The following is a 12,146-nucleotide window of genomic DNA, read 5'->3' as shown; positions in this document are numbered from 1 at the left end:
CGATCGAAATGCTCATGTTCGCTACGAGTAAAACTGCACTCAGTGCCGATAAGTCCGTATTTGTCGTCATTGACACTCGAGGCTGCGTTTACGGAAATACCCGATCCAACCGGTGTACCTATTTACCGAAAACGGCACAAAGTTCATCAATATACATGTAATACTACGGCATGGTAATGCGAAGATCAGGCAGGATCCCTACGTTCGCACACCGGGCACTGTATTGGAAAGGGTAGGCCAGGAATGTCAGGCTCTTTCTCCTCGCAAAGTTTATGAACAATTAAAACTAGGAAGCGACATCAAAGCAAAGTGTTTTCATTGTTCAATGGCTTTATTGTCATTTTTGCGCAAAAAGATAGATTTAACTCCGGACTGTAAAGTGTAAGTTATTTTGCATTGCATGTATCATTAAAGGTATGGCGATACAATTTGGACCTATTGTTTTTTTAAACTTAAAGCCAGGACATTTGGACCTATTAGGGAGGTCCAAATGACCTATTGTCTTCTTAGGCTGGCAACAACACTGTATGAATGAATTGTGTTAATTTCTTTGCCACAGGTAGAGTGAATGAGAGTGCGAAGTCCATGACCAAGAAGTTTAAAGCTGCAGAAAAGCGGACAGTGAGGAGGAATCAGGTAAGACTAAAACTAAAAGTCTTCAGAATGACTTTTTTGCTTGCAGTTGCACTTGCATGCTTAATAATTAACTTATTAAGTGATTAATCATATTTTGTCACATATTTTATTTTTACTTCATATTCAACATGTTTGATGTTAAATTTGAGTGTGGGTGAACATTTGTGAAGAAAGTTATTACAATACATTCAGATCCTGAAGACAATAAGTACAACAATGCTTTTTCATACTAACTGTTACACTTACATAGTGGGAAGAATTTGCATGTGGTTTGCTCTGTGGGTTTTAGCTATATATCAAGGAGCTCTCTATCTGATACAGTACTCCTTGCTATATATATATATATTACCAGCTATTGTGTTTTCAGCGTAGCAATAGGGCCCGATATTTAGACGAGACAAGTATAATGCCGACGAGTCGCATTATACTTGTTCGAGTCTAAATATCGGACCCTATTGCTACGATGAAAACACAATAGCGTTTAGCTATTCTGACATTAAATTCTGTGTTAAAATCATGTTTTTGTCAGCAACAAGTACCAGAATGGTCCATGTCGTTGATTGCAGACGACGGTTCCCTTTCCGCATGAAGCCACGGAAATAACCGAACATTGGAAAACCCACGGACATGTATTACGGAGAAAACTCGAGATAACCGAATGTTTAGCATTACGTCAATATGCTAGGAATCATATGACGTCATGACGTATCATGCTTGCCTACGTAGATTGTATGTTCGAAAGTCTGACTTCTGTTGGGAATTCGCGTGGTGAGGACTGCGGTAAATCTGTAGATGATAAGAGAACAAGGATTGTCTCAGAAGAAACGACTAAATGTTTCAGACCGGTAACTTCATTTCAACATTGCACTATACAATGGACGTTCTATGTGACAGGAGAGTTTGCTGATTTTGTGTTAAACATTGGAGAGATCGTCTGCTAGAATCAGAGATAGGTCGCTTCAGATTGCAGCTTCTGGAAATTTGCAAGGTTTGTTGCCTGTTAAAGAACTGAATTTTACACGGAATGTATGTCATGTACAGTAAGCAACAACAAAAACACACACAAAGCAAATGGCATCGTTTGTCGACTAGTCACAGAAACAAACCTGGCGAGGTATGCGTGTTCTTTATACACGTGGAAGAAACCGGAACCATGCGTCTTTGTTATTGACAATATGCTTTTGGATATTGAGAAAAATGGCCGACTTCCGCAGCATTATGCTTTGATGATCGGAAGAGACCATCCAATCACAGCCCCCGAATTCCCCCAAGTGTTCATCAGAATAGCATTCGGCTTTTCTTATCTCGTAACTCCACACCAAATACCCTACTTCCCTTCTGAAGTATTGATGTACATGTACAACCCATGGCACTAACATTCATGTAGTCGTTTATAACTGAGGTTGAAAAATTCGCTTCATGACGAGACAAGTATAAATCATTAAATGCCATGGCATTCACCCAAACTGAAATTGTGAAAACTTTGCTGCCGTCTGCTCGCGATTAGCTGTTCTCTTCTCCTTCCCTTGTTGCATCCTAGTTCTTCAGTTGTTTCTAGTTTTCCGTTTATGTTGTGTTTTGGTCTTCTTCATAAGTAGTCTTGTTCAAAAGTAAAAAAACTCAAATTTCTTATTGTTGTATTCGAATGAACTAATAAAAAGCTGTTTAAGAGCTGTGTTGTCAAATCGAGGTTTTTTTCAAAGTCAGTGTGGCGCCTGCGCAAAACTAATGCGCATAAGAAACGACGTCTGCTATCAAAACCTGAGATCGACGCAAAAACTGTCATTTTGTAAGTTTGGAACAACAAATCAAGGTCAGAACAGCTATGCAAATTGGTACAATATATAATCACTATTGTGTTTTCAGCGTAGCAATAGGGTCCGATATTTAGACTCGAACAAGTATATATGCGACTCGTCTTCGACTCGTCGGCATTATACTTGTCTCGTCTAAATATCGGACCCTATTGCTACACTGAAAACACAATAGCTGTTAATATATTGTACCAATTTGTTGCTTCTTCTTCTGTTTATATCCTTCTCTACAGCGTTTGACTGAGAGGTAAGGCAACCAAAAAAAAAAGTCTGTTTACGGTAACATAGGCCAAAAAAATAGGGTCGGTAGGTCGGGATTTTTGTTTTAATTTTTTTTTTTTCAATTATTTTTTTTTCAGAAAAACATATTTTTAAGTTATTTTGTCAAAAACAGACTTTTTTTTTCTCCCCCAAATGCCCCCAAAAAGTCTAGGGTCGCGCGAAAAAATAGGGTCGGTCGGGATACCGTAAACAGACTATTTTTTTTGTTGGCCTAATGGGAAGGTGAGGTGATTTATTTTACTTTTTAGGCAAGAACTAACTTGAACCAGTTTCAACTCAGGTTTTGCCATGATTACCGCCTATCATACAATATAATACTGGGGTCTATCGTTTACCAATTTGAACTGCAATTTTTGGCTCACGTAAGTGTAGCCTATGCGATGATAAACTTTGTCTGTCTGTGCGTGCGTGCGTGCGTGCGTGCGTGCGTATGTATGTATGTGTGTATGTCTGTGGTAGAAACTTTAACATTTCCGAGTCTATGGATTACGTCAGTCTCGGTCAAAAGTGTTCGACGTGTGTGATAGAAACTATTTGAAGACGTCACATTATGACGTAAGAGGGTTAGACGTCACGCAAAGGAATTACTGAAAGTCTCGGTCATTGTTATTGTGAGCGGGCCGAGACTTCTTGGCAGATCCAGGGTCTCGCTTTCTTGCATAGTTTCACCTATGCTTACTGTGTGTGTGTGTGTGTGTGTGTGTGTGTGTGTGTGTGTGTGTATGTGTGACGGAGTGATTAAGTTTGTGTTACTGTTTGTCGATTTCTTACGTGAGCCTTGAAGGCTTCGCCTCTTGTTGAATGTAAACTAAACCTAGAGGTCTGGCAGGAAAAGGCACATGCCCCAGCGATTCAGAAAAAAAAGTCAGTTCACAGTTGCCAGGTATGTTAATAAAATATTAAAAAGAGCCTAGACAGTGTTTTAGGTCAGCATATCTATATCCCACAGTCCAGTGCCGCCATTTTGCACGCCAAGGGCAGGGGGTATGCATGAAGTGTGACGTCAAACGACATACCTTAAAATGATTGTGCCATTCAGTTGTGCATGTATTCAAATTTGACAGAAATATGATGATTGTTATTCTAGCTGAAGAAAAAGTAATATCATTACCTGACTCATGTGACATGTGTCCATAATACATGTATAGATACTAATTACCTTTGCTGTTTTATGTTGCGTAGGCCAATCAGGTGAGAAAGCAGAAGAGGGATGCCATTCTGGAGAAGAAAAGACAGAGAGGTGGTCAGCGCACGCCCCCACACTTCGTGGTCAGTATTCTTGTTACATCTATGATGTAACTATTGCACTCTTATAACACATAAAATAGAGGATAAATAAGGGTGCACGAAATACATCATAGCTGGCTCTACTTTCTGTCGTCCTTGACATTCCAAAATGCACATGTACCTATAGACCGGATGTGCAAGGGGTAACCACGCTTTTGAGAACTTGCGCAAGAGTCGTTCAGTGTTATAGCTGAGTTTTAGTTTCGACTTGCCGAGACTATCATCGTAGCGTCATAGATTTCATGACGTGTGTCGTCCATCGCGTCATATTAAGGGGACGTAATCTGTTATGTTTCCTTCTATTCGCTGTTCTATTTCTCTCTTATGATCAACATGACAAGCCGTATGTGTTTGAGTGTGTGTGCTCGTACTCTCAACTAAAACAAAAGTCAAACTAGCAATCATTAAAAACCCAGTCCGTCCGACCAGCACTGCTATGTTCAGACTATGCTCATGTGAAGTTACAGCGTGCCCAGGACACACGCCCTTATCGGTACATCATCGACTACGAGTGTTCTCTGGATAAGCTGTTTAATGCATTTTGCGAGTATTTCTACCTCTTCTGCGGTGCAGTAGGCCCTATTGACGATGAAGGTGTCCAAGATCTCAGGAGATGCGTGTGTAACCACTAGGTATTTAGTCAAATCCGTGTAAGAGGCTTTCAACTGACGGGAACAACCAAGCCACCATTAAATTACATATTCTTACTCCGAATCACATAAAGCATTGATGTGTGAAGCAGTCAGATTGTGTGGACGGAATGTAAATTGTATGGAGTTTTATTTACACACTTTTTATAGCCTGAAATAAAAGCAGGACAGTTTTGATGTAACGACTGAACATACATATTGTATGATAATTGTTTTCCGAAAAGCAATTTCGATCTATATTTCCTGTGTATTTATACGCACTACCGGCGGAACTTCAAAAGTGTGATTCATGAAATGGTGCGTGTTGTTCCAACAGTTTTATGAACGGTCACGTTTTCGTTACTGTTGGGTTTGTGAATGTGATGACTGTTGACTCTTTGGAGCACTTGTGTGTACAAGATAAAATGTTGCACCTATATCGATTGGCATGTACATTTCTATTTTATCCCCGAGTACGCTAGTACTTGGGCTCAGCAGACTTTAATCCTGTGTGTGTGTGAGTCTGTGTGTGTGTGTGTGTGTCTTTCTCCACTTAACAGCTTATTGATGGGAAGCTACTGGGCGCAGTTTGTTCAAAAGTTGATACACTAACTTGATAATAGGTCCGATTGATCGTATTAAAACTTCATAATGTTACCTGGGACCTAAATGCGAAATAATCCACAAAAACCAATCTCTTGGCGGTGGGCGCAATTCGCGGTGGGATAGAACTGCTGTTCGGCTAATAGAACAGCCAGCGACACCAGGCTTTGCGTGCGTGTGCCACTTCGCGTGCTGCACGACCTGAACGAGCAAAGTTAGCACACTAGGCATTTGAGTTCACTGGCAACATTGTCAGAGTTGGTGGCTTGGTGGAAAGCACGTCCGCCTATGGCCAAAGTGATCCGGGTTCGATTCCCGGCATGGGCGATCTATTTATTATTTTTTTTTATTAAATTCTTGTTTACTATTGTTTATTATGAACGTTTTAATGTTTTATTTTACTCTAATAATTTTTTAATTGTGTAAAATAAATAAATAATTTTTTTATTTTGTTTTATTTTAATTTTTTTTAAATCCACGTGCACAAGACAAAAAATTTCATACTGGGGGAGCGAGCCAGTCTGAAGAGTACTCGGGTCCAGCGCGAGCGTTTTTGAGTCACTTGAGAAAAAGTGACTCTATGTAATCGGTCAGTGTTAGTCTGTCCGGCCGGCCATCCGGCCGGCCGGCCGTCCGTAGACACCACCTTAACGTTGGACTTTTCTCGGAAACTATCAAAGCGATCGGGCTCATATTTTGTTTAGTCGTGACCTCCAATGACCTCTACACTTTAACGATGGTTTCGTTGACCTTTGACCTTTTTCAAGGTCACAGGTCAGCGTCAAAGGAAAAATTAGACATTTTATATCTTTGACAAAGTTCATCGGATGTGATTGAAACTTTGTAGGATTATTCTTTACATCAAAGTATTTACATCTGTAGCCTTTTACGAACGTTATCAGAAAAACAAGGGAGATAACTTGCCTTTTCTGTTCGGCAACACACAACTTAACGTTGGGCTTTTCTCGGAAACTATAAAAGTGACCGGGCTCAAATTTTATGTGAACGTGACTCATTGTGTTGTGAATAGCAATTTCTTCCTGTCCATCTGATGCCTCATATAATATTCAGAACTGCGAAAGTGACTCGATCGAGCGTTTGCTCTTCTTGTTTTTTATTGTGTTTGCAGAATGAATGAAAAGGGTCCTCAGATAAAAATAATAGCTTGAGTACTGTTTTTGATCGTGTTTAGATCTAACTTTGTGCAAAATCTGCCATGAAGGAATTTCTCTCTTGAAAAAAAGCAAAAATGTAGACGACCACCTACTAGGCCGATCTTTATGAAATTTTACATGAGAGTTCCTGGGCATGATGTCCCCAGACATTTTTTTCATTTTTGTAATAAATGTTTTTGATGACGTCATATCCGGCTTTTTGTAAAAGTTGAGGCGGCACTATCACACCCTCATTTTTCATGAAAATTGATTGAAATTTTGGCAAAGCAATCTTCGACGAAGGCCGGACTTTGGTAGTGCATTTCAGCTTGTAGGCATAAGACTTAATTAATGACTTTGGTCATTAAAAATCTGAAAATTGTAATTAAATTGTTTTTTTTATAAAACGATCCAAAATAACGTGCATTGTATTTTTCATCATTTTCTGATTCCACAAACATATAAATATGTTATATTCGGATTAAAAACAAGCTCTGAAAATTAAAAATATAAAAATTATTATTAAATTAAATTATTTTTTTCCGAAATCGATTTGAAAACAATTTCATCTTATTCCTTGTCGGTTCCTGATTCCAAAAACATAGAGATAGATATATTTGGATTAAAAACACGTTCAGAAAGTTAAAACGAAAAGCGTGCTACGCAGCACAGCGCAACCACTACCGCGCTAAACAGGCTTGTCAATTTCACTGCCTTTTGCACGAGCGGTGGACTATGGTCATTGTAAAAAAATGCAGTGCGTTCAGTTTCATTCTTTGAGTTCCACAGCTTAACCAAATATAGTAATTTTGCCTTACGCTACTTGTTAACTAGTCTTGGGACCGGAGACACGAAACAGTTAACCTAATTTAGTTAAAATATAGTAAACCAAACAATTTTTTTCTAAAACATCCATTTTGATTAATGAATTGACAGTCAAGGCCTAAGTCATAGTGAACAGACTCAGTTTTTGCAGATAAACAAAAAACGACAGTTAGGGAAGGTGTATCTAATTCCGACCGATTGAGATTATTGTTTCATTCTTAGGGCTCTAAATATCGTAAAGATTGGCATAAGCCTATATGTCTTGTTTGGCAGGATCAGCGTATTCCGTATGTTGTATATAAGACATAAGATAAGACATTAGACATAAGATCATTTATTGTCAATTCCCGCAGTGGGGCACTGCGGTTATGAAATTAAAGGCCCCTCCTGTTTTTGGAACCGCAGGAGCTTTCTAGTTTGCTGTTAGGTAGATTTTTGGTTCCTCTTTCCTGTCATGCTCTCTTTTTCTTCATGAATTCTTTTCTTTTTTCTGCCTTCTTGCTCATTCACCTGTATTTTTTCCAAAAATCTCTTCTCTTGCCGCTTGTCTCGCGATTCATGTATAGTTTAAGGGCAGGTGGGCCAGTGCAAAATTGACCAAATCGTTCAAAACACTGTTTTGGGTATTTTAGCAGATTATGTTTCCATAACATACCTATCATCCATGTGTGTCGGTGTTTTTGTCAAAAGTGTCCTATTTATCTGTCAATAAAGACAAAATGTGAACATGTGTGGCATTGATTGTCTTCTGTAGTCGATATTCCCCCGCCAAAAAATGTCTCATTTCAAAGGCTAGTTACGGCTTTGTCCTCAGCAAAACAGTGCATTCACGACATACGAAACTGCGCAGCAGCTCTTGACCTATAACATGACATCAGTGTTTTGATGAATGTTCCATTCACTCAGCCACTTGTCCGTTGCAAAGGCAGCAATCGTAATCGAACGGAAATGTCCTTATTTGGAAGGTACTCGACATCCATTGGTTCGTTTCATAAACCGAAATCGGGAACCAGTTTACTTTGTGAGTGCGCATGCTCAGCTTACGAATTTTGCATACGGAAACTACCGAAGAGACTCTCGGCCATGACGGGAACACCCGAAGTTCACTCGGTTTCACAACATCCTGGTTACACATCAAACGATCGGTGACAACCGAAAGCGAATTTTTCCTTGAGAAACAACCTTTGATACGATAACAATGGCTCGAAATAAGAAAGAGGACAATGTCTTTATTAGTTCGGTTAGCAACAACAAGTAGTTCCGCTGGTACTAGGCCAAAGTTTGGATTCTGTCGGTGTTTCCGATACAGAGGAAAGCTTTGATCTCCACGCAGATCCACAGGTCGCCATTTCCGAACACGCCATGCAGCACACTTTTTACGTCTCGGCACTGGCTTGCTTTGCGCTGAATTTGAGTCAGTTTCTGTGCAGTATCACCTCGACAAGCAAGTTGAGCATTTGCTACGCAAAAAAACAAAAAAACAGGAGAAAGTATCCAACATCAGTCAGATTATCGGTAATGTTTCCTGGGCCTGCCATTTCCCGAACGAAACTGGATCAGCAACTGTTTGTATCAATCTGCACTTTCGTAAATTCCGTCACTGTCTTGACGAACTGTGTCATTTTCTTCACCGCGGTACACAGTTCATTGCGAAGAGCTTCCTCAGTAAATCGTTCAGATTCCACGTACGATTTGTTGTCAAAAAACAACTCAAACGAAAGTTTCAAACTCATCATCCTCCATCTTGCTTGTCGAAGCACCAAAGTACTGTATCGATGTAAAAACAAAAGCAGAAAACTTCGAGGAAACCAACAAATCGACGAGATAACGGAAGGAAATAAGTCTCGTTCTGGCTCAAGTAAGTTACCGTTAAAAATACCGTTATTCTCGCATGCAAATACAAACGAGAATCGGGTCATTGATACACGTTTAGCGCTGGGGCAGTATCCCCATGCTGGTTGACAGAGGGAAAGAAGGGATGGACGCATAAATTCTCTGCTGACGTGCTAAAGGCTAAGTAGTTTGCAATTCAAATAAACTAAGCTGTTCATTCATAACACAGTTTTGTCCTTGTGTGTCTGTTTCAATAGTGTTTCTGTGATGTTCAATCTTCAATGTCGTTTTTCTCAGTTCAGCCATTTTGCCTACGGTTACGTCTTGGGTTACGCGATTTCTCTGGCTGTAATTTAGCTAGAGCAATATTTTCTTTTGTAGTTTGTGCAGAATATAACATTCTGGGGGATTACGAAGGGATTTTGCTGAAATTTTATTATAGTCATATCCAGATTATTTCAAAAAATAATTTCGCAAGCGTTACCCTAAAGTTTGACAGTTGTAACAAAGAAGTGTTCCTAACTCCAAATATAAATATAATAAACAAAATCTGCTTCGTAATCCCCTAGAGCATACCCAGAAGGATAAAATAAAACAATAATTAGAAGTGTGACAATCACATCTGATGAAAATCCGTGTATCTCCTGTACTCCACTTTTGTCTGTATTTTGACTGTTTTTGTCGCGTAAAACAAAAACCAGCAACCGAAAATACAAAAAGTGACTATTCTTTGTCATCATTTGTTCATTTCTTTCATAAAATAACATTCAGACACAATAAAACATTCAAAATTGAAAAAAAGGTTGTGCACTGGCCCACCTCCCCTTAATCTGTTAGTGTTCTGATGTAAGTCCAGCAGTAGATAGGTTAAGCCTATTTTAACATACTGGAAACTGGTAATCTTCCAGTAGGTATTAATTTAGTTTTACTAAAGCCTGCTGGGACACAAGTAATGGGTTAGTGCATTTGTAAACAGGAATCGCTTGACAAGTGGCCCCCTTCATCCCCCCCTTCCTCGTCCTGATATGGCTCTGCGTAGTCGGCTGGACGTTAAGCAACAAATAAACAAACAAATTTATTGTCAATACAATTAAACAATGGATGGAAAAGCGTGGTTCATCTGCTCTTAAAACAACCAAACAACATATGACAACAACCTTAAAAACCATAAATAAGAACAACAAAACATACGAAGTAAGAACACCCAAAGTACTCCAGACAGGCACGTCCGCCACATCCATAGGACCATACTCACTATAATACTGCACACACACACACACACACACACACGCACATAAACAAAAACAAAAACACACATACACACACACACACATGCACACACAAACACACACACACACACACACACACTCTCGCACGCAAACTCTCGCACGCAAACTCTCGCGCACATGAGTTGCTAGTAAGAGATAATAGCCAATGCCAATATAGGGTAGGTGTATCTAATTCCGACAGATTTTAGGGGCACCTAAATCCGACTCATGTTCCCAGTCACATCAATGACGAGGTGCGCACGCCATGATAACAGAAAGAATGCCATTCATATAAGGGCCATTCATGGACCGGTTGATGACGCGACTTTACGGACCAATCGTTTTGTCACGAGATTTTTTTGCTTCATCAGCACCGCGGCGCGAACATTTGCCTTATTGTGTCGCCCGTTGGTTATGCTGACCCCCTTGACTCACCCGTTGGTCATGTGGACCACCCTGCCTCATGTTGGTCATGTGGACCACCCTGCCTCACCTGTTGGTCATGTGGACCACCCTGCCTCACCTGTTGGTCATGTGAACTCCCCTGCCTCACCTGTTGGTCATGTTGACACCCCATCCTCACCTTTTGGTCATGTTGATCCCCCCCCCCCCCCCCATCCTCACCTGTTGGTCATGTGGACCACCCTGCCTCACCTGTTGGTCATGTTGACCCCCCTGCCTTTCATAGATTGGCCTCTAGCACCCCCAGCCTCACCTTATGGTCAACTTGGTTACTTTGTAACAACTGTTACAGTTTTCTTAATGTTGTTTTTTTACAAGTTAGTAAAATTATAATTGATCAACAAGTTTTATTTTCTGGAACTATAATAGGAGCATCTAAGTTTCATAACCTACATTTTTCTGCAGCTGCTCTTTAAAAACAACAAGAAACAATTTTCCCTTATTTTTGACCCTCTGAAATACGGAAATAAAATAAAATCCACAAGCGATAGATTTTAAATCTGCAAATAATTTTGAAATTTAGTATGAATCTTCCTTTTGACTTGAAAGCAAACATGATTTGATAAAAGAAAAAAACCTCTGTCATTTAAACATGTTTTTTCAGAACCATTTGGTTACTATGTAGCAACTGTTACACTAGGCCTCCGGTGATATTTGATCACCTCCTACAAAGCAACCAATTGATTAAATATCCCGATTTTTCCTGATTCCTGTGCGTTAAAGTGTTGACTTTAATGAAATTGAACTTTCAAGTTTCTGGGCAAAATTTTGTTTTTGCACTTTCTTGTCACACATCTGAGTACCTTTTCTGAAAACGACCCATATGGAGATTCTTTTACTCTGGCTCCCATCTCATTATTTTCCTTGGGCTGGGATATCTCCTGCAGTGGAACCCTCCTTTTGATACCTCCAGACATTTGAGAAAATCAGGACCTAAAAGTAAGGTGGGGGCATTTTGTATTGTTGATATGGATGTAAATGTACACAAGTTATTAACAGAAAATCTGGAAACTAGGGTCTGTGAGGGAGTGAATGGGTTCATACAAATTTTTTCCTGTTTTGGTGTCAAATTTTTTTTTTTTAAATTTGTAACATTCCCGGCTTTGTTTGGCAGGTGGTGGTTGGGCTGAGTGGATCGGCTGACTGCTCGGCTGTGGTTGAAGCACTGTCAAAGACCATCTCTAACACTGATGGAGGGGTGGTTACCACAAATGAGCAGGGCATTGTGCACGCCAGGTATGTTAGTGTTAGGTTCTTTCTGGGAAATTTTTGCCTGCAGTTTATTGTGAAAATGACTTCCAGTTCCGCTCAAAAATAAAATGAAAAACAACACACATACTATTGAAAAAAAGG

The 12,146-nt window shown here is 39.8% G+C and overlaps 1 protein-coding gene across 1 annotated transcript in view; it reads left to right on the top strand.

Annotated features, from left to right (window-relative positions):
* The window catches only part of LOC138964905 (pre-rRNA-processing protein TSR1 homolog), a 33,924-nt gene that overhangs the window by 2,492 nt on the left and 19,286 nt on the right, over positions 1-12,146 (top strand). The window contains exons 2-4 of the mRNA XM_070336975.1: positions 560-636; positions 3,915-4,001; positions 11,908-12,029. Of these exons, the coding sequence (XP_070193076.1) occupies positions 560-636; positions 3,915-4,001; positions 11,908-12,029 (286 nt within the window). The remainder of the gene's footprint in view (positions 1-559; positions 637-3,914; positions 4,002-11,907; positions 12,030-12,146) is intronic.

The sequence above is a fragment of the Littorina saxatilis genome, linkage group LG4 (assembly GCF_037325665.1).
Source record: "Littorina saxatilis isolate snail1 linkage group LG4, US_GU_Lsax_2.0, whole genome shotgun sequence".
Taxonomy (NCBI): domain Eukaryota; kingdom Metazoa; phylum Mollusca; class Gastropoda; order Littorinimorpha; family Littorinidae; genus Littorina; species Littorina saxatilis.
The sequence above is the reverse complement of the archived record's forward strand: the minus strand, read 5'-3'. Positions and strand labels throughout refer to the sequence as shown.